Here is a 24,828-nt window from a genome sequence, read left to right on the forward strand (position 1 = left end):
TAATGTAAGAAAGCATGCTTATACAGCATCAGCCAAAAAAAAAAAAAAAAAAAGTCTATCCCTCCATTCACTCCAAACATTTTTCTAGTTTTCCCTTGAATTTATATAAGTCATCAACCTACACATTGACAGATGGACGTTTCTTCCAGCAATCAACCACCTGCGGGGTAAAAGCAAAGTTCCACACATCTGTTCTGCAACTGTCTTTCTTCACTTAGAATCTATGTCCCTGCAGTTGCATAATCTGAGCAAGTGGAAGAATCGCATCAGCATTGAGCTTGCTCAAACACCATTGAAAGCCTTATAGACCTCAATCAGATTGCCTTGCAGGTGCCTAATCCCCCGACCCTGCAATTTGCAGAACTTGAGCCTTTCTTGGTAAGAGCAACCTGTGGCTCCTCTCACTAATTTCATTGCCCTTCCCTGTACTTGTTCTAGCAGCTATACATCCTTTCTAAAGTGAGGCCTCCATACCTGTATTCAGTACTCAAGGTGTGGTCTAACAAGTGCTATTATACGAGTGGATAATCACCTCCTTACCCTTGCTAGCAAAATTCCTTTATATCATTGACAAGATCCCATGGGCTGTTCTGGCAGCCTGCCTGCACTGCTCGGAAAACTTTATATCTGGCTGCACAAGAACTCCAGATCTTTTTCATTTTCCACTAACCTGAGTTTAGTACCACACAGTTGGTATGTTACTTTGGGGTTACTGCTACCAATATGCAATCATTTGCATTTGTCAATGTTAAACTTCAGTTGCTACCTCAGCTTATCTGCCCAACTTTTCTAGATCCTGTTGCAATTGCGCACTTGCCATTGTTATTAATAACCCTGCCAAACTTTGTATCATCTGCAAATTTCAACATTAAGCCTAATATACCTTCATCGATATTATAGATAAATATAAAAAAAAAAAAAAAAATAGTGAGCCCAAAACCGAATGCTGGGGGACTCTGTATATCAAACCTATGCTGTGTCTAAACTATAACTGCAGTCTTGTGTAGATGATCCTGCTTTTCTTTAATCAAAAACTACATTATTTTCCCTTGATCAGAAGTTATACTAATAGGACTGTAATTACTCATGCCACCCTTTATTTGGTAACCAATGGATGCTGCTCTTCGTGGACATTAGTCCACGAAGAGCAGCATCCATTGGTTACCACTCTGTCTTCTTCCACTTAACCACCCTTTTATCCATTGTAGCCACTTACCATTAATACTATACTGCTCCAATTTGTACACTAGTCTTCCATTTGCAACATTGTCAAAAGATTTCCTGAAATTCAAGTATACATCAACATTATTTTCCACATCCAGTTTCTTTGTGACCACATTGTAGTATCCAATCAAGTTGGTCAGGCAACACTTCCCTTTAACAAACCCATGGTGTGTGTGTGTGTGTGTGTGTGTGTGTGTGTGTGTGTGTGTGTGTGTGTGGTGGGGGGGGGATAACTGCAGTTTTGATTAGGTGACACTGCAATGCTTCTTTAACCAGTGACTCCCCATTATTTTCCCCCAAACAGAAGTTAAATTAACAGGACTGTAATTACTTTTTTTTTAATGAAAGCCGCAAACGTGACATGGTGTCACACAGATATAAGGAATGCAGAACCGGAATTTGGGAAGTACAATGTGTACAGAAAGGATAGACAGGATAGGAAGGAGGAGGGGTTACCCTATTAGTTAAGAAACACATAAAATCCAAGGAAGTGAAACCAGTCGACATCGCTGGACAGTGCAGTGTCAAGTCAGTTTGGTGTGACATAAGCATTGGGAGATCAAAATTGACAGTAGGAGTATGCTATAGACCTAATGACTCTGAGTATAACAAGAAACTGTACAGACTGCACGTCGAAATGGACACCATTGAGATTAGAATTGAGACCACATATATTTGTGAAATGAACTAGGAAGTGTTTGGAAGGTTTAGATCTTTTTACAGATAAGCTTACTTTATTAGTTTGACAATTCATGGTGTATTCAATAGTAAGAAAAAGTGTGGGGAGGGCATGCTTGTATGAAGTAATGAAATTTTTGATGTGGTATACACATGATAAGAATATACCTAGATCCTTGACATAACATGGCCTCGACAATGCCCCCACATACACACTACTCGGACTCCCTCCAGTCACTATTTGGCAGAGTACAGGTTGCAAGATTATACATTTGCTGATGCGGAAGCCTCCTAAAGAGTTACCAATAGGTTCTGTCCGGTGTACTAATTGGCGGCCAGCTTGCAAACACCGTTTTATTGCTGTACCCTGGAAATGTAAGGAAGATTGGAATTCGCCATGATATTCATCCTAACCTCAAAAGTCATGTCATACTGCATGATGGAAGAGATGGGGAAGGGTTGACCAGAACTTAGCTCTGGAGACTGAACACTGGTTCCACCACTTCAAGCCTCCAATAAGCAAAGTGGTAGTATTGCACCTGTTGATGAGACTCGTCTGCCACCTAGTATTGCCTGGTAACACAGAGGGGTGGTATTTCTCCATGTGGTGTGGGTGCCACACCTCGACCCCTGCTTACGTTGGTTCACACCTGAGTGGTCACCCACAGTGTGCATATGCATAGAGGATATACCTAGGTTAACTAACAGTCCCACCATCGTGAAGGTGCATGCAGAGGATTTGGCTGTCAGAGACCATCCGGACTTCGCCGAAACTGGGTTCACTTGACTTGAATCACCCGAATATCAGTTCTAATATTGTTTTAGACTCCCAGGTAGCAAGTACAGCTTGTCTGACATATCTGAGAGAACGTCTGTGATGACCTAAAGGACCAAACTGTAATTATTTGTTTTGCCCTTTGAACCCCCCCACCCCTTTGTGAATTGGGGATCCATTGGTATATCTCCAATCCATGGGACCTCCCCTGAATCCAGAGATGCCCTCATATTAATGGCTAAGGGTTTGCTTACTTCCTCTGCTGCCTTCTTTAATATAACTGGATAGGTAGCAGTTTTCTGATCCATGTTACACTGCCTCGATAGCATCACCAAATATACTTGCTCTCTTGCTATTTAAGTGTATCCCTTTCCTGTTAACAAGCACAGACAACACTGAGAATAATTCTACCCCATAAGCCTTGCACCATCTATCTCTCTCTAGGGTGAAATTTGTTTCTTCCCTAAGCCATAGCACTCCCATTACTTAGTGCTTGTTGCTTTGCTGCTCTAGCCTGGGTAATAATTTCTGTTTATTTTAATTGATTACCATGAAAACTAATAAGAAGAATAAATTTAATTGATTAATTGAGAATACTACACTAAGCTAATAGATTCCTAAATGCAGTGATATGTATTATGCTATGTAGTGTTACATTATACCTTATGCTATCAAGTATGAGATGTACATTGCACTATATTTTAATGATTACAATGTTAAATTTGTCATATCCTTAGCTAAACACAAAAAGATATATGCCCAATGAGCTACTTATCACAATTTTAACCCTCTATTCGTGCCAAAACAGCAATGCAATAGCAATATGAACTTAAGTAAACTTGCCCTATATACAACTCAATATAACAATTATAACAATGCTGGTAAGAAATAAAATGATACAAAGATTTGATGTGTATTAAGTATTAACCTACAAAAGCTCTAGCTAAATTACTAATAAAATAACTAGCGTTAATAGGGAGTATAAAGCTATTTATAGAGTACAATTTAATATGACAATAATGCCAATAAAACAGCCAAAAATTTTGAAAAATTTATAGAATCCTGGAGCGGCAAATTCTCTGTCTAGTCCATGGAGTGTATCCACAGACTAGACAGAGTTGGGAATACATTTGCACAACTCCTGTCCATGAGGACCACCCCTGACTCCAAGAATGCTGTCATAATTATGGTTATTACTTCAGTTGCTGCCTCCCTTAATATTACTGGATAGATCTCGTCCACACCAGGTGCCTTTCTTATGTTTAATTTCAAAAGTTTCTCTTCCACTATGCTTTCAGTTATTACAAAATCATTTAGCTTCCTGTTAATTTTATAAATTTCTGGCCTCCACTTCCCTACTAAATTCCTCATATGTGAATGAAAAGTTGGTTCTGTGAGTTTGAAGTTGGACAGTAAATGGATGTTGGCTGGTGGTGGCCGAACCATCAATATCAAGCAGACCAGTCTGATTCATCCCCTTCCTTCTGGAGTTTACTTAAGTAAAGAAGTCTTTACTGTTTTCTCTGCATCCTTTGCAAAAGATTTCTCATAATCTGCCTTTGCTTGCCTTTCCTTCTTTGTGACTTGACATTCATAGAGAGAATATTCTTCCTCTCTTGTAACCTCAATTTTATGTCCCCTTCTGCTGGATCCCTAGGCACAGAGAGATTGAGGAAACAATTTTGTTTTTTACCACAGTCAAAATATTACCACAGATGATATTGTCTTCTTAATCTCTTATAGTGACCACAGGTAAATAATATGCAATAAGATTACCTTCCAATGGTAGGACTCATAGAAAATAGTGCTCTGAACATTCTGACTTCTTGCCAGTCTACACAGATGGCTCGAGGTCAGAAGTGTCTCTCGGATCTGCAGCTGTTTTCCCAGACACCACAGTATCTGAGCAGGTTTCTTATGAATGCAATGTGCAGTGTGTTCATTGCAGAGCTGTACGAAGTTGAGCCAGCCTTGGATCATATACTAACCACCCACCACAAAAAATATATTATGTATACCAATTCTGTGAGTTCATTGAAGACTTTATCATTGATGAGGTTCAACCCTCATCCTGTCCTGACAGGTTGAGGTTCTATCCTCAACCTGTCAGGACAGGATGAGGATAGAAGCTGCACTTCCTTTCACAATCTGAATTTTATGTTTGTTTCAGCTGGATCTCAGGAAATTATTTAGCAGACACTGCAATCAAATCAGTGAACCTCTAACTCTTGCCTGTTAGTCCCCTGCAGGCAAGTAATTCAAAAGAAACTTGTATCCCATTGGCAATGCTCACGGGATACAAGTTTATATGGGATTAAATCTGTAATTGAACATTGTGCAGTCTAGTCTGCACAGGAACCGAAAAGAGAAAGTTGTTTTATCTCAGGTCTGCTTAGGACATTCTCACTTGACACATTGCTCTCTGCTGAGGGCAGACAATCAGCCTATGTGTAGAAATTGTGACACCATTTTAATAGTCCATATTTTAATTGAATGTCCATGTTTTTATAATGATCGTCATTTATGTTTTAGCCATCTTTCTGAGCCTTATACACTCAGACAGATTTTATCCAACAATGACAACCTGTATATATTTAAGTTTTTACAATTTATAAGTTTTTGCGACTTATCTAGAATGTTTTATCAATTTATGCTTTATAAACTTTTTATATTGTATACTCTTTCAGAATAATATATAAACAATTATAATATTATACTTTTATATTTTACACCTTTTTGACATGGCGAATTATAGTCTTAGATGCTAATGTGCCATAAAATCCTAAAGAAACCAACCAACTCATAGAATGGGATAGACTACAAATAAATTACATCAGATGAAGCCTGTAATTAAACAATGGCAGTCTCATCTTCACAGCAAATCACGAATAGAAAGTTGTTTTTGCTTGACTGTGTAGGATACAGTTATCTTGCACTTTCTTTTCTGCTGAGGACCATTGACCCTTCTCTGTGTTGAGTATTGTGACACCATTTTAACCAGTAATTTTTTTTTTTTTTTTTTTTTTTTTGATTTGGTAGTTGTTGGTGCATTGGCTTCTGTGGCCATATTGCACCTCCCAAGGTTTTTGCAGTACTTTGATCCAAGCCTGAGGCGGGAATCGAACCTGCGACCTTTGGGTTGCCGGGCAGGTACTTTACCCACTCGGCTAGCCCGGTCGGCCTTAACCAGTAGATGCATTCTTATTGAATGTCTGGATTTTATCTGTGTCCAACCTTTATTTTTTAGTGCCCTTAACCATCTGACCAAGCCTTATACTTGTCAGATGATATCTGACAATAACAATGTCAGAAAATTAAAAAGTATAAATGTATACCAGTATATATAATTCTAATTTTTAAATGATGAGTGTTTAATACATTTTTTACATGTTTGTCTTTTTATTGATGCATATGGACTAGGTTGCCAGTGCACCATAAAACATTATTATCACCCTTTTTTTTTTTTTTTGTGAATTCTTTTTATTAATTATTAGGTTTTCATCTGCTTGCATGTAACAGACTCCCAGCAGATCAGTTTTCACCAAATTTTATATTTGGGCCTTTTTAAAAATATTTGTCAAGCCAATTCCAAATTTCATTAAAATCAGTAATTTGACATTTATTTCTTTTTTTCATACAGATTATATAGGGAAAAAAATAATAATAATAAAATAATTGTTGCATAATAATTGTATGCAGTGCTATTTCATTTCAGGTGCATTCTATAAAGTTATAATCTTAGTATATAATTGATAAGGAAATAATTATTAACTTTACAGTTCTGTTAATTACAGAAAACAAAAAAAAAAACTTGCTTAATTAAAAAAAAAAAAAATCAAACATGCTTGAAGTGTAATGCACTGCAACTGCATATATTAACTTGTATATACTATCTTTGTTTCAGTTCATGTGATTGTAAATCAAATTGAACTTTGTTTATAACAAACTTCAATATATATATATTTTATTTTTCTGAACTTATCCCAAGTAGTCAGTAAATAATGAAGCTGCTCCATAAACAAGCTTTTTAATTTAGCTTTTTGTCATTTTTTTAATATTTTCTTCTGGATCTTTGTTTGTGTTCATACATGAATTATATTCTGTCATGAGTACTGATTAAGTACTTTTTTAAGTAGCTGACATAATATATTCTATGTAAGTTTTGAAATTAACACTACTGTCATTGCAGGGTGAAGGATCGTTTCAAACTGACTCAGGCCCTTGTAGTAGATCCTCTTTATTTGCAGCACAGCTTTTCAGGTAGAGAGTTTAATTTATATGGCTTTAATTTGTAAGTGAATAGTTAAATTTTGAACTTATTTTGTTATATTTCATTTGACAGGCCTCATCCATTTTGGAAACAAATTGATTTTTATTCTTATTTTTTGGAAAGCAAATAAAACAAAGAACAGTATTCAAGGTGGAAATACAGAATGGATGACACCTGAAATTACTGAAGCAATGAGTGTAAGAAATTGTACGAAGTGGTCCATTCTAAAACTAATCTTATCCATTTTTCAGAATTGCTGCAAAATAAATCTAAATATTTAATTTCAGCATCTTATTTATTTATTATTTATTTTTTTTCATTTTTTAAGAAATGGGAATGGGAACATTAAATTTTCTGCACTATTTTATTTGATCTTTAAGCTAACTTATGAAATTATATCCCTATAATAAACAAATCATAATATTTACTGAAAATTATGAATGATAAATGTAATTTTATTTGGTATAAGTAGTGTAAAATCATGCAAGGAAGCATGTTTATGTAGCATCAGCAGGAAAAAAAAAAAAAAAAAAAAACTCCATCCTTATATCATCTGCCCATTTCCTCTAATAATTTGTGTAATCCTTAAAGTTATTCAAATTATTCACTTGCACAGCACCAGATGAATGTTTATTCTGACAATCCCCAGGGGCTCACATCTGGTGAGTATGGGCTTGGCACACCCAGGGTCCTGAGCTGGATATCATCATTCTTCTCTTTCTTGGTGATTCCTTTCTACTTCTGTCTCTTTCTCACTCTCAGGGTAACTCGGGATTTTTTTTTGGCTGGTGCAGCATAAGCCTCAGGCTTCCTTGCACCATATGGATAATAATAATAATACTCTCTGATTGAAAGAATTTTCCCACATGTATGCTGCAGCCATCCTTTATTAATTTAAACTTGTCTCCATAAGTGGACTGTCTAAGCAAGTGTAAGGGTACTATCTGCATTTAGTTCACTCAGTCCATTTAAAGCCTTAAGAACTTGATCAGTTTTCTGTGCAGGAGCCTAGTTTAAGTGCCACTATTTGCATAACTTAACTATTTCTTGATAAGCGGTATTCTTATGTCCCTCAGTAATATTATTGCTCTTCCCCCCCCCCCATCCAACAGATTGACATTTGAAAATGAGGCTTCCAGACCTGTACATGGTACTCATGTACATTATCTCATTGCTGTGCACAATGGAATAATGTTCCAGTTAGCAAAATTTCTGTATATCATTGGGAGAGCTCCCCCATGGGATGTCCTAGCAGCCTGCTTGCATTGTTCAGAGAGCTTCATATCTGACTTAAACAAAAACAACCCACAGGTTATTTTTGTTCTCATTACCTTGAGCATGGTAGCATACAGTTAGTATGTTATTCTGGGATTACTACTGTCCATATACAGAACCTTGCATTTTATAAACCTTAAACCTCAATTTCCATTCCTTAGTTCATCTGTAATTTTTTAGGTATTGTTGCAGCATACCCTAACTAATGTCATTAACCACCCTGATAACATTTGCATCATCTGCAAACTTGGACATTAAGCATGACGTAGCCAAGTGGTCAGGAGAGTGAGTGCAGTAGCATGCACTCTTTGAGTGGTCTGGGATTCAAGCTCGTGACTGCTAAATACGATTAAAATTTGTATCGATGATTTATTGTAAACTCCACTGCCCTGATGGTCATAAACAAGAACGTTATTAGTTACATTAATGAATTTTAAACAAAAAATGACATGGCATTTAATCCATAGAGAACATCAATAATGACATTAATAGCAGTACTCATTATTGACATTAATGCTTGTTATTGACATTAATGCTTGTTATTGACAGCAATGACATTAATAGCAGTTAATTAGAATTCTGTCCTTGCTAATCAACTCCCTTTATCCATAATGTGCTCCAATGATTCATTTTTTATGTAGTCTCATGTAGAAGAGCATCAAATAATTTACTGAATTCTAAGTATATGACGCTAAAAGCATTTTTTGCATCTAGCTCTTTTGTTACTTCAAATGCCATAACTGCATTGCTGCCAAGGTGATCCTGCATTACTTCATTAATAACTGACACCATTACTTTCCTAGGAATAGAAGTCAAGCATGCAGGTCTATAATTATCATTTTGCCCTTTGATACCCCACTTCTTTGTAAAGGGAAACATTTCCACAGCTCCAATCGGTAGGGACCTCCCCTGAATCCAAGTATGCTCTCATAATTATAGCTAAAGGTTTGTATTATTTTCTGTTTTTTGTAATATAATCGGATGGATTCCATCTGTCCAAGTTGCATTATTTACTTTTACCTTCAATTAGTTATCATAAGATTATTGAGCTCCTAGTTATAACTTAGTATACTCTGGTATTCCCATCCCTAAAAACTTTTTCGTGCATGAATATAGATGCAAAATATTTTTTCTGTTTGTCAGCATCTGAACAGGATCTTCAATTGTAAACAAATTTGCTACTTTTTCTTTTTATTCTTAGAAAGGCTTCTAATACTGTCAGAGAATTCTTATAATTGGCCTTAGTTTGCCTAATTCCCTATGGAGTTTGATTGCAGAGCATTTTATGATTACTGTAGGTTTCTGCGGCCCTGATAATTTATACAAGGAGCAGTATGGAAGTAATGCTCCTATTTTTTTTTCCTCAGAAAATTTAATTCCTACAACTGTACTCTTTACATAAATTAATTCTCAATCGTGTTATTTTCCCACAAAGTCACCATTTTCTGTGCACTTCTGCTATCTCTGAGTCAGACGCAGTATTCCAATCCTGTAAAAGTCATTCTTGCTCCAGAGAACTTCGTGAACACTGTGCTTGAGCTGATCATTGTCCGCAAAATGGGTTTCACAGAGTGCATCCTTCAGTGGGCCGAAGAGGTGATGGTCGGAAGGGGCAAGATCTGGGCTATGAGAGGGGTGAGGAAGAACAGTGCAACCCAGTTTTGCAATGGCTTCCATTGTGCACAGACTGGTGTGGGGTCATGGGTTGTCATGGAGAAGAGGAACCTCATTAAGGTTTTTGTCCTGTTGAACTCTATGGATGTGGTTTTGAACTCTATGGATGTCCTGTTGAACTTTATGGTCATGGCAACAGTGTTTTAGGACACTATATTAATATGTGGAAACACTTTCAACGTTTCCACATAATAATCTGAGTTGATTGTGGTGCCACACTTCAGAAGTCCACAAGCAAGACCCCATCTTTGTCCTAAAACACTGTTGCCATGACTTTACCGACAGAAGGTTGGCTTTTGAACTTATTCTTGCGTGGTAAATTTTGTTGATGCCACTCCACTGACTGTCTCTTCGTTTCATTGTCATAATGGTGGACCCAGGTTTTGTCACTTATGACTTTGCGTAAAAGAAAAACCTCTCGTAGCACTGGAGAAGTTCTGTACATACAGTAATGTTCCGGGCTTCTTTGTGCTCATGTGTCAGCATTTTCAGGACCCACCAGGTGTAAGCCTTGTTGTAGCCTAGTTCCTTTGTGATGGTTATCACAGCAGGTTTCTCTATATCCACTGCATCACACAATTCATGTGTTGTGATGCAGTGGTTCTCTTTGATCAGTGTGTTGATCTGTCTCTTTTCTGTTGTCATTGACGGTACTGACCGGCCTCTTCTGGGCTTGTCAACAATATCACCTTTCCCACTCTTAAAGTATCTTTTCTAATTCTACATTATTGGCACCATAAGCATTTTTAGAACGGCCTCCGTAGCAGAGTAGTCAGGAGCGGGAGTGCAGTAGCACACGCTCTTTGAGTAGACCGGGGTTCAAGCCCCTGACTGCTGAATACGGTCGATCTGCCAACCCGCACTGGACCAGCGTGGCAGATTATGGTCCATTTCCCTCAGCATGAATTGTTGAGGAGGCTTCCATCCTGCAGTGGGTTGATAATGGCTGCACTTTACTTTTTTACTTTTAAGCATTTTTAAGATGTGTGTGGATTTCGATAGGCATCACTTCTTCCTGGGTAAGAAATTCAGTCACCGCTCTTTGCTTGATACATATATCTATAAAATCCACCATTTTGAACCGTCTGTGTGCTGCACTCATGAGACTGATCACAGCCCCACTCAGTATGGTGAAACTAGAGACTTCTAGTGACCACTCAGTGACATGCAAAATGATATACAGCATCACATTTGAAAGCAAAAAATTATAGGGCATTACTTTCATACTGGTCCTCATAATTATTCCATATTTTTATCTTCACTTTTATGGAAACAAAATTCTTTCTCATTACCCTTGTTGGTAGTTTTATCTTTAAATAAATTCCACATGATTAGATTATGATCACTGCCAGCTAGTAATTCCTCTATCTAGAGATCCTTAATGCATGGTGAGTTGCTGCTGATAATCAGGGCACGAGTATTGCTTTCCCCAGTTGTCCCTCTAATGTGCTGATGTAGAAATTGGTCATCCAGAAAATTCACAAAAGTTCTGCTATTCTATAAGTGAGTTACCAGTCTAAAAGTTCCTGTCAAGATAAAAATTCCCCACTATAAGACATTCTGATTTTCTGGTTTGTTGTTGTTGTTTGTTTGTTATTTGGTTTTTAGGAGCATTAGCAACTAAGGCCATATTGCTCCGGGGATATGCGGTGGTCATTCCCTGACCTTTCTGCATCCTCCGTATTTGGTGGGCATGGGCTCGAACCCCGGTCTAATCAAGAAGCGTGTGCTACGCACTGCTGCTCCTGCCCACCTGGCTACGGAGGTGCCCTGATTTACTGGCCCAATCAAATTGTCTGAATAGCTGTTCATTAATACTCATTGTAGTCATTTTGCCTATAAAATTCTTCTACTCATTTTTTTACTGAGTGCTTATCGTACCAAACTGACTCAGCAATACACTGATCAGTCACTTCAAAAAGGTACACTGCCTTAGATCCTGTATGCTCCTTTACTAAGAACATAGCTGCCCCCTCCCAAATCATATACTGGCTGTCCTATAATTGCCTTCATCTTTACACGCTAGATAGAAAAGGCCCAGGCTTGCATCCCATCAATGATATTAGGAATTTTTATGAACGTTTTACACTATGTGGTTAGTTGGTCTGTTATTCTTGATTGAGTGAGTCAGTCTTAGCCAAGGATTGTCCACAACCTTCAAGAGTAGCTCATGGTGTTTTGTCAATGATATACAGGAATTTTTCTAGCAGGTATAAGGAGGTGGTTGTCCCCTTGTATAAGGCAGTGGTCAGGCCACACCTCGAGTACTGCATATAGGTTTGGCGGCCTCATTTTAGGAAGGATGTAGAGCTGCTGGAGTGAATACAGAGAAGGGTGATGAGATTGGTGAGTGGAACAAAGGGTTGCTGTTACCAAAAAAGGCTTAATTTCTGCAAATTGCAGCTTCTGGAGACTAGGCACCTGCAAGATGATCTAATTGGTCTATAAGGCCTTGAATGGTTTGAGCAAGCTCAATGCTGATGGGATTTTTCCTCTTGCTCAGATTACTCACCTCAATGGACATAAATTCAAACAGAGGAAAGACAATTGTAGAATAGATGTGAGGAAATTTGCCTTTAGCCAATGGATGGTTGATAGTTGGAATAAACTTCCATCTGTTGTACTGGACGTCAACAACTTAAGTTCAAGGCAGAACATAGACAAACATTTGGAGTTAATGGATGGGTGAAATGGGAAGTTTTTTTTTTTGGCATCAGCCAGAAAAAAAAAAAAAAAAAAAATCAATGTAATGAACGCTCAACAGTATTAGCATAATTAGTCTTAACATTTGTTTTATTCAGGAATAGTTATTATCTGCAGAGCAGCAATATGGTTTTGACTGATTTATTTATTGTATGTAAAGATACCATACAATATACCCATCACGGCATGCTTCCAGGTGTCTTACATGGTCTCACATAAATACACACATAAACCAACAGTCACACATAAACTGACTGAAATGATCATAAACTCATAAAAAAAAAAAAAAAAACTCACTGTTTGTAAGAATGTTGGTGGTCTTAATGGCAGCAATGAACATGAGGCACATTCCTGAAGAATGGTGACTTTTTTATAGATGCTTCTAAGGTTAGCCTTAAGGCTGTGTTATTATACAATGGAAATATGCTGTCTTCAATACCTCTTGTGCTGGCCATCTACAAAAAAAGTAGCATACACAAACATGGAGAGCATCCTCTTAGGTGTACACTATCAGAAGTATGACTGGCATATATGTGGTTATTTAAAGGTAATTGCTATTTTATTAGGACTACAAAAGGGTTACACTAAGTATCATTGCTTTTTCTGCAAGTGGGATAATTGTGCCAAGGATAGTTGTGTGAAGGCACTACGAGAAAAGGAATTGGCTTCTTAATAGTAGTAGTGGCATGTGATGCAAGAAAGCAAGTGTATGAGCTTATGCAGCATCAGCCAAAAAAAAAAAAAGAGAAAAAATCACACAACCATTCCCTCTAAATGTTTGTCCAGTTCCTCCTTAAATTTATTTAACCTATCAACTTCCACAAAGACAGATGGAAGTTTGTTCCAGCAATTAACCACCTGCTCGCTAAAGGCAAATTTCCACACATCTATTCTGCATCATTCTTTCCTTAATTTGAATTTATGCCCCCTTAAGTTTGTAATCTGAACGTGAGGGAATCCTATCAGAATTCAGCATGCTCAACCCATTCAAGGCCTTATACTCTTCAATCAGATCACCTCGCAGGTGCCTAGTCTCCAGCCACTGCAATTTGCAGAACTTATGCCTCTCTTGGTAAGAGGATCCCTTCATTCCCTTCACCAATCTTGTTGCCCTTCTCTGTACACGCTCAAGGAAATTTACATCCTTCCTAAAATGAGGCCTCCAGACCTGTATGCAGTACTCAAGGTGTGGCCTGACCTGAAGCCTTACACAGAGGGACAATCACCTCCTTTTCCCTGCTAGCAAAATTCCTATATATCATTGACAAAACCCCATGACTTGCCCTGGCAGCCTGTCTACATTGCTCAGAAAACTTCATATCTGACTGCACAATTACTCCCAGGTCTTTCATTTTCTACCACCTTAAGTGTAGTACCACACAGTTGGTATGTTTCTCTGGGGTTACTTCCACCCATATGCAATACTTTGCATTTGTCAAGGTTAAGCTTCAGTTGCCACTTCTCAGCCCATCTGCCCAAATTTTCTAGATCCTGTTGCAGTAGCACACTGCCACTACTGCACACTATTGCAGTAGCACTGTAATGAAAATAATTAACACCTAGAATGAAGAACATCGCATTTGAATCTCTGGTAGATCCAAATAAAGTTTTGCTTCCACCACTTGAGATCAAACTGGGGCTCATGAAAAATTTTGTGAAGGCTTAAGCAGTGAACGGTCCTGCATTCACATACTTACAAGAGAAATTCCCAAGACTTAGTACAGAGAAGATTAAGGCATGTGTTTTCTTTGGTCCACAAATAAGGCAACTTTTCAAAGATGAACAGTTTGTGTCCTTAGTGATAGTTAGAAATCAGTGTGGAAAGCCTTTCGAAATGTTTTGACTGGTTTTCTAGGAAATAGTAAAGCCGGCAACTGCAGGTAGCTTGTGGAAGATGTCATTACTACTTATGAAAAACTGGGGTGCAACATGTCTTTGAAGATGCATTTCTTGCAATCACACCTGGATTTCTTCCCACCAAACTGTGGTGCCCTTAGTGACGAATATGGTGAGCGCTTTCATCAAGACATCACAGCGATGGAACAAAGATCCAAAAGGAAATGGAGTGCTGCCACGTTAGCTGATTATTGTTGGATGGTGAAAAGGAATGCTCCTGAAGCTGAATACCAACAAAAGGCTAAAAGGTCCCGTGTTTGATGCAGGTGTGTTCTACATCTTACTGCCATATAAATAAAAAAAATACCTTGTAATTACTGCCATATAAATAAAAAAAAAAAATACCATATAAATAAAAATATAAAAATTCGAAAACAAGAGCCAATCTGCCATTTTAAGTATTATTTCTGTGTCTAATACTTAAAATGGCAGATTGGCCGTTTGTACTAAAAATGGCAGAAATGGATCCCAAAATCTATGAAGGAAACTTACTTTCATGCCTGTAACAAGTTATGACCAAACATTTATTGTTCAGTGTTATTAAATTAACAATAATAGTTATTATTGATTTAATTATTATTATTAATTAGTAAAATAATAAGAGGAGTTTACCTTAATATAGTGCATAGAACACTTCCGTATGATACCCTCCAGAAATTAAAATGGAAAAAACGAAAAAATTGACAACTTACCGGTAAATTAGAGTAAAATATAAATCTCTCAACGATTGAGCAGATACATTTGACACCTTTTCGAACCCGTATCACATACTATGGGAGGTATTTAGATGATGTTCTAGTTATTACCAATAGTAATACTATCCAAGACATTTTACATTCGTTTAATAATATTCATTCTAGACTCAAATTTACATTGGAAAGGGAGGATACGGATACTAAGTCATTAAACTTTCTAAATTTCACGCTTACCCGGGACTCAAATAAAATACAATTTAGCATCTATCGAAAACCTACAAACACCGGTATGCTTCTACATTATAATAGCTATCACCTGTTCACCTACAAAAGATCTATTATCTTTAATCAATTTCTTAATGCCTATAAATATTCAACGACGGAATCTGCTTTAGACTCAAAAATACAAATATTAACTAGCAGATTCTTAAACAGGGGTTATTCCATTACCACAATAAACCGAATTAGGGTACAAGCTATTGATAGGATACAAAATACTACACCAATCAACAATAGTAATATCAAAAAATACTTTATTTCTGTCCCATATGTTGAACAGTGGCACAAACAGCTTAACAGATTCTTTAAAGATACCGAATTTAAAATTGTATTAAAATTGTATTAAAGATACCGAATTTTAATTGTATTAAAATAGCTAGGCCAATATGGAAGTTACACACTATACTGAACAATTGCTCGGTTCTGTCAGCGTTCGCAACACAAATTAATGATCTGGTATACAACATTTCTTGCGGTGATTGCGACTTGTCTTATCAGGGTTCGACCCGATTTTCTCTTAATATTCGTGTAAATCAACATGAAGCCTCAGTTCGTGCTTCTCGTTCAGCAGCGTCAGAATTAGCCTTTCGTGCCATTAACGAAAAACATACTTTTTTATTTAACGAAGCCAAAATACTTAATTTCAACTTAATTATACGCGACTGTTAATTGCAGAAACCGTTGAAATTAAATTACACGAGAATTCGGTTAATGTTCAGCGGCCATATTTGATCTCCGATGCGTGGATCTTTACGTGCATGCGCGAAGACAAATAATCTCTATTTAAGTATCAGGTTTAACCCGATTCGGTAATTTTCATTCCTGTGATCACGACATACGGTCGAAAAGCGTTGCCAGCTTCAGGAAGGAAAATCGTTTTGAATATTTTCGTTAATTCTTTTAATTGCGTTAAATTGATTTTTAATTGTTTTAAATTGATTTGAATTGTGTTAAATTGATTATTTAACTATTTATATTTTACTCTAATGTACCGGTAAGTTGTTGGGTTTTTTTTTTTTTTCCCGTTTTAATTTCTGGAGGGTATCATATGGAAGTGTTCTATGCACTATATTGAGGTAAACTCCTCTTATTATTTTACTAATATTATTATCAACATAGAACATATTGAGTAGTACAGCTCTGATTCATACTATTTAATTATTATTAATTGTTAAGGGAAGGCACAAATGGATATCAGAAAAGAGATAGTAATAGTAGTAACAAATGATGCAAGAAAGCAAGCTTATATAGCATCAACAAAAAAAAAAAAAAAAAAAAAAAAAAAACCTCACACACTTCCATATATTTCAAGAATTTGTCTTGTTCTTCTCTGATTTTATTCAAACCATCCACTTTCACAATAACAAATGGAAGCCTGTTCCAACAATTAACCATCTGCTGGCTGAAGGCAGCATTGTTGGAACACATCTATCCTTCAACCATCCTTCTTCAATTTAAGTTTATAACCCCTCATATGTGTATAGTCTCAGGAGGAAGAAAGCCTTTCACAATTAGCTTACCCAATCCGTTCAAGGCCTAAACTCCTCGATCAGATCACCTTGCAGGTGCCTAGTCACTGGATGCTCCAATTTGCACAACTGAAGCCCTTCTCTGTACCTGTTCCAGCAGAACCACATCCAAAAGTGAGGCCTCCTCACTTTACTATACAATACTTAAGATGCTACCTAATCATAGCCTTGTATGAAGAGATAATACCCTCCTTATTGCTACTTGCAAAGTTTCTGTATATCATTGACAAAATCCAGTGGGCTGTCCTGGCAGTATGTCTGCACTGCTCAGAGAAATTCATACTTGATTGCACAATTTCTCCCCAGGTCTATTTTTATTTCCCACTACTCTCAGTGTAGTACAACAGTTCATAAGTTACTCATGGAATACTGCCACTCATGTGCAGTACCTTGTATTTGTCGATATTAAACTTCCTAAATCTTGTTGCAGTAGCTCACCCTTGCTTAATGCCAACCTTTGTGCCATTCACAAACTTTGATAATAAGCATGATACCTTTGTTAATATCATCGTTAAATATTGAAAATGATGTGCCCAGCAGTGAGCCCTGAGGGGCTACACTGATAACATTAGTCTATGAAGAGAAGCACCCATAGAGAACCACTCTGTCTTCTTCCATTTAACCACCACCTTATACATAGCAGTAACTTGCCCTTAATGTCCCCTTGGTCCAGTTTATATAGCAGTCTTTTATGTGCAACAGGAACAAAAGTCTTCCTGAAATTCATTTATATGATAAAAAAATTATTTTTGCATCCATTTCCTTGGTCAGTGCATCATAATAATCTATCAGATTGGTCAGACAAGACTGCCCCTTAACAAATCCATGCTGTGAATGCAGTATAATTGCATTCCTGTCCAGATGGTCCTGCATTACTTCTTTAACTGGTGATCCCATTATTTTTTTCTGGAACATATGCTAAGCTAACAGGTCTATAAAAATACTCATGTCACCTTTTGATCTCCCTTTATGAATTGCAGATACTTTTGCACATCTTCAGTCCATAGAGACCTCTCCTGAATCTAAAGATTCTCTCAATTATTGCTGAAGATTTGCTCACCTCCTTTGCTGCCTCCCTTAATTCATCAGATTCAATAATTTTCTCTTCCACTTTCTGTTCAGTTATCACAGTCATTTAGTTCCCTGTTGGAGTTTGCTCATCTTCTGGCATCCACTCCCCCAAAGGATTCCTCAAGTGTGAATGTAGATGCAGAGTACCTATTGAATTTGTTAGCAACCTGAGCAGGGTTATCAACAGTTAACCCAGTGGTTTTAAACCTTTTTATTAATAACGGCACTCCTATATATATATAGAATATCATTAGAAAAAGTAAATCAATCCAATAATAAGAATACCATCAAGGACTTAAGAAAACACAAAAAAAAAAAAAAAAAAAAATTATTATTATCGCTTTTTACCGACAATCTAGATGACTTCAACTGGGGCCAACCACCCAGAATGAAGGCAAAAAACGACAAGAAGTTCTCTGTTTCTGTGATGATCAATATATGCTAAGTAATTTAAATCTAAACCAAATATAAACCAGTATAGGCCGAATATAAATCGAATATAAATAAATCGAATGAAGATAATTAATTAAGAAAAATTTTGAAATATTAGAATCAAAGGTAAGAAATATAAGTAAAATATAAATGTAAGCATATATTAATCATCGTTGACCCGACAGAGAACGTAATTTAATGATTAAAATAAGATTAAATATATAATACATACTACATTTGACCGTATCTAGGACATAATGTAATAGTCGTCAAAATAATATGTGGTGCCCCCTATGTGATGGATACGGTAAAAATAAATAAATAATTAAATTAAATTAACGCAAAGAGAAACATGCAGATAGTAAGAAGAAAAACTAGAGTAGGAAAAATAGAACCTGAACTCCACAAAGGCGAAAAATAGTGGTATAGATAAGAAATAGTTTCTCCTACATCCTCGGATTGCCCTAATAATTTCGGAGAAATAAAAATAGAGTGTAGGACAGCTTAAAGGCATTACAAGATATAAGTTGTGGCTCGGGTATGCCCGGGATCGCAAACCCGTTCCTATAGTAGGACCCTGAGCTGAATTTGAATGTTATCTCAGCGTGAATTTAAGTAAATTTAAATGAATTTAACTATATGTATTAAAAAAAAAAAAAAAAAAATGATACACTGTAATTTGCAAGCCGGTGGGTACAAGTTTTCTACGCCGTAAGACACCAAGAATGCAAAGTGTATCCTATTTACATATATACATGGCACTAAATATAATGATTTTATTGAAAATTATATTGAAACGATAGGTTCAGAAAACAAATTTTTGAAATTAATTATGCTTATTGCTTTCCTGAAGTGATATTTCAGGTAAGCGATAGGGAAATTATTATTAATCAACTTGCCGTACAACGCTGTTAAGCCTATTGAAAATTTTTATTACTATTGCAGATATAAGCAATCCTTAAACATTGCGATAAAATTATATTAGCATGCACTGATTTGGTACATTTGATTTCCAGTTTGTAAGGCTGACTACGTTAAAATTAAATGCATCTCTTTTATTATATACGTTTACGTCTATTTTATTATTATGGAATATTTCTATATGAAGGTCCAAGTAATTTGCTATAGTATCGGAACTATTAGTTTTTTCAACACAAGCTCCACTGAATATAATCCACTGTAATCCTGGACAAAATGTGGACAATTAAAAACACATATATCATCTACGTATCTGTATATAAGTAGGTTATCTTGAAATTCTCTTTCTGTATAATACAGATAAAGGTTTGCAATTATGCTTGATGCTGGACTTCCCATAGGGGTGCCAGTCACTTGTAAGTATAACGAAGTTCCGTCATATACATAATTATTAAAGATGCATAATTTTATTAGAGAATCCCAATAGGTTAAGTCAACCTTTATAGCATTTTTATTTTCTAAATATAGTTTCTGGAGGACGACTTTCAAATTATCAAGATTAATACTCATAAATAGACTGTTAAAGTCAAATGTTTGTATTTGATGAATATTGTTATTTTTTATAGCATTTATAATCGGTAAGTTATTATTTATTATAATAGTTTTATTTAAGTTATTTAATATAATTTTAAGTAACTTTTCTAACGTTTTTCCGGGAAATTTAGCATAACTATCTCTACATGATGTTATGAATCTAAAAGCAATGGGTGATTTATGAAATTTGGGTATGCAATATATAAATGGATATTTTAGGTTATTATACTTTAATTTTTTATGCAATGCAATTAATTTTTTGATTATTATATTAGAAGAAGATGTTATCTGTTTATATGTACGGCTAGACTGTAGTTCATTTTTTATAATATCTATATAATATGATTTACATATGATTGCATAATTGCAAGCAGCTTTGTCAACGGGAGTTATTATAAAATGTTCATGTATATCTTTGAGCTGCCTATTTATTAATTTGGTATTATATAGTTATCCTGTACGAATTTCAATTGATTATATTTGTTAGATATGATATTAAGCATTGTAAATAACCACATGTGATAAGCTTCAACCGGTATATTATGTTTGTATGCTGATCTTATGCAGTATTTTAGTAAATCTAGATATAACAATTTTTTAAAATTAGATTTATTAATAGGTGGATTAGGTCGAAATTTAAAACCCAGTGATAAAATATCTCTAAGTTCGGGATATGGGATTATATCTAAATTGCCGGTTATAATGTGATTATGGTTAGGATCCACGTATCTATGAAATGAAGGTTTGTGACAAACACATGTATCCTGTCCGATGTTAATATTGTGAAGGTTTGTAGCTATTGTTTTATAGTTACATGCTTTAAGACCAAATGGTTTAGAATATCTAAATCTGATATTAATATGTAAGTTATTAATGGGCAGCAAGTCATTACGTAAATTAATAGTTTTATGTATATCTAAATCATCCATCATTTTATTTTGAAAGTATAAGATGAGGACAGCGTTTTCACGCTGCTTGCTAACATTCAAAATATTAATTCTGAATTTAAAAATATCCAATATAATGTGCATAAGGTGGGAGGATGCAAAGATGTAATCATTGGTTTTTCTATATAGTGCTTTGAGTACACTAAGTTTAATACTGAAAAGTGTGTTGTGAATTTTACTAATATTTATAGGATCCGTATCCCACATTTTGAATAAATCTATAAAGTCTCCTAGATGTTCTCGGTTGCTTTTATACGTGTTGGATTTACTATATTTCCTATTGCGATTATCTTTACGAAGTTTGGCAATTTGAAACATATTATAAACACAAATATCTTTTAAATTATTCGTCATATATTTTTGATTAAATTTATTATTTAGACCGTATGGATATAGTGTTTTATATTGTAACATGCTAATTTCTTCTTGCAATAATTTTTCATTTGCGTTGTTAATTACGTTAAGTATTGAAATGAAAATATTACCAAAAGTATGTTTATGGAAATGTCTGAATTCAATATGTTCCAGATTACCTGTTTTCTTACTGGATTTGTTATTATAAGTTTTAATATCGGAACGATGAAGGTTCATTCTGATATTTAGTTTATTGCTAGTTTGACCAATATATTTAACATTGCATGTACGACAAGTGATCATATATATAACATTATTCATTTTACAGAATATATGTGAATTCGTATTCATTGTAGCATGATTTGGATGCATATAGGGGCAAGTAAGACATAATTTGTTATTACAAGGTTGAAATTTAAGAGATCGGATATTAGTGCCAGAAGCATTATATGCTAAACTGCTCTGTAAAGTGTGTGATATTTGTGTATGTGTAAATGTATTAACATGGTTAGGATTACTATCCAGGGCAACAATGGTATCCTCGGTCACTTTTATCTTACTCTGCCGATGTAGTATATTATTATTATTATATTTAAGTGACATAATAAGCGCAAAGTTAAAATAAAATAAAAGCAAAGTTAATATAAAATAAAATATAAAATCAAGATGCGCAATCATAAATCCATGAAGGTAAAATTAAGAAAGATCAATCAATGCAGTTAAGAAAAAAGAAAAAATACTTAGCATATATTGATCATCACAGAAACAGAGAACTTCTTGTCGTTTTTTGCCTTCATTCTGGGTGGTTGGCCCCAGTTGAAGTCATCTAGATTGTCGGTAAAAAGCGATAATAATAATTTTTTTTTTTTTTTTTTTTGCGTTTTCTTAAGTCCTTGATGGTATTCTTATTATTGGATTGATTTACTTTTTCTAATGATATTCTATAGACATTGTGGGTGTATTGCATGATTGCTTGCAACTGCATTAACCCATAAATATTAGTTATTGTCTTTTAACTTTCTTGCTTTCCTTTTATCACTAATATAACTATTAATATATATATATATTAAAAAATATAAATATGTTATATGATTGTTATTACTATAATATAATTATAAAAATTTATAAATTACATTTCACAATACAAATTATATATATACAGTATATAATTTTATTCTTTATATAGAGGTACTAAGTAAACATCAATTATATAGATCACCATAAAATTAAAAAGATATTGTACACCTTTTTATAATGAAATAAACAAATTAAAAAATAATAAGTTTAAGTGACTTAAACCCAAATTACATGGCACCCGTGGAATGTTGTTGCGGAACCCCAGTTGAAAACCACTAATTTAACCCATTGACATCATGTGGCCTAGTGTGATTCATTCTCATCCTTCTACTTATACTGTTAATATAATCATTGAACTCTTTGCTGAATTTCTTTGCATTCTTTCCAAGAGTTCTTATCTGCCTTAGCTTGCTTAACCTCCTTTGTGACTTGATTACAGACTAATTTATATTTACTATAGGCTTCTGTATCACCTGATAATTATGTATCCCAAGCATTATGTATCCCTTTTATTCTCTACCACATCTGAAGAGTTCATCTGACATCCATTTAGGTCTAATTGGATGCCAGATGAACAGCCCTCGTGAGTAGCACAGGTGGTAGGATCGGCATTCTCCCCCACACCGGGGGAAAGACCCGAGTAAGAATCCCGTCAATGACGGGAGGAATTTTTATGGGTCTTTTTCACGATGTGGCTGAGTTATTCTCTCTCTCTCTCTCTCTCTCTCTCTCTCTCTCTCTCTCTCTCAGGCAAGGGTAGCATGGTTTTTCGTCGAGCAAATAGAAAATTGACCTCAGAACACACAATTTACAGACAATGTACATGAAGCAACATGGCATTAGTTGCCGATGATCCTAAAACCCAATTATAATCAAGCCTTGATCAGTATTTCTTCATCAGTATGAAAAGGCTAGTAGCATTTATGATCACTTTCCTAAATGCTTCCCATTTAGAACATTAAAACTATGATCAAAATTATTTACGGTTCTCCTGTATTCACTTGTTCCATGATGGTACATTGCAGGGCCTGAAACCTTGAAGACTTTGCTTTCCAGGCTGCTGCATTTCAAAACACAAGCAGTGAAAGAATCACCTTCACCTCTGCACGTGTTTCTGGTTAATCTATTAGTCTGTGTGTATCCCCCACTCTAGCAGTCTTCCAACCAGCTATCATGGCCTCAACACCACTTCTTGCACCACACCACTTGTATTTAAATATATCCTATCCCTCCATATTCTTTTCTAGTCGATGCACATAAGGGTACATAAATTCAAAATGGATGGTTGCCAGATATTCACTTCCATCTGGTGTCTAGTTTGAATAAATTTAAGGAAAGATTGGATAAATACTGTGGGTAGTTTTTATTTTATTTTTTGATGCTGTATAAACTTGCTTTCTTGCATCATTTGCTATTAATAATAATCTTTGTGAGCATGTTAGCAACATGAATGTTTGCAGAGCTACATATCTTCTGTTGTTAAGCTTGAACCCCTTAAACTCTAATTGAAATGTTTTTATCTAACTACCCAATATAGTATTAAAATTAAGAAAACATGTTTTAAAATCAACCATCAATATAATGACTTGATTGAGGTATTTAAAGTTTTAAAAGGGCTGTCAAACTTATTGTGATTTTTATTTGGAAACATGGATTTAAACTTTAACAAGGCATAATTGTATACCACATATAAGGAAAAATTACTTTTTATCTAACATTTATTAGCAAAAACAATGCTTAGATGAAACAATAATTGATATAAAGCAAGGAAATACATGTGCTGTGTTATTATTAGCCATATGGTGCAAGGAAATACATGTGCTGTGTTATTATTAGCCGTATGGTGCAAGGAAGCCAGAGGCTTATGCACCAGCCAAAAATAAAAAAAAAAAAAATTTGAATTACCCTGAGAGAGAGAGAGAGAGAGAGAGAGAGAGAGAGAGAGAGAGAGAGAGAGAGAGAGAACAAGAGTCAAAAGTAGAAGGGAATTACCAAGAAAGAGAAGAATAAGAGTAAGACATGTATACTTAGATGTACATCAATGTTAGGAGCATAGTAGATGAATTTTTGAAGTGTTGGTTAAGTCATCAAATGCTGATATTGTGGTGATATCGGAGACTGTGTTACTCAGATTTAAGGGAGGCAGAACTGGAATATGAGAATAGATTGTATAGAGACATAACAGAAGGGTGGGGGTTATGCTATTAGTTAAGGAGCACAAAATCTAAGACAGTGCATCCATCCAGTTGACCAGTAAAATGTTGTCACTTTGTTTTGATATAGGCACTGGGAAAACAAGCATGAGAGTAGAAGTGTGTTACAGGCCTGAAGTATTTTGAGGAATACAATGAACAACTGTACAGAGAAATAGTGGGCCAGTAATGTTTTATAATGGGGAATTTTAACTTTCCAGATATTAACTGCCGACTGGACTGGC

At 35.4% G+C, this 24,828-nt stretch overlaps 1 protein-coding gene across 1 annotated transcript in view; it reads left to right on the top strand.

Annotated features, from left to right (window-relative positions):
• Tdc2 (Tyrosine decarboxylase 2) overlaps nt 1-24,828 on the top strand; it is a 412,627-nt gene that overhangs the window by 247,830 nt on the left and 139,969 nt on the right. The window contains exon 11 of the mRNA XM_090383012.1: nt 6,867-6,937. Within this exon, the coding sequence (XP_090239138.1) occupies nt 6,867-6,937 (71 nt within the window). The remainder of the gene's footprint in view (nt 1-6,866; nt 6,938-24,828) is intronic.

This window comes from Mastigoproctus giganteus, chromosome 10, assembly GCF_048544385.1.
Source record: "Mastigoproctus giganteus isolate SK-2022 chromosome 10, ASM4854438v1, whole genome shotgun sequence".
NCBI classification, from domain to species: domain Eukaryota; kingdom Metazoa; phylum Arthropoda; class Arachnida; order Uropygi; family Thelyphonidae; genus Mastigoproctus; species Mastigoproctus giganteus.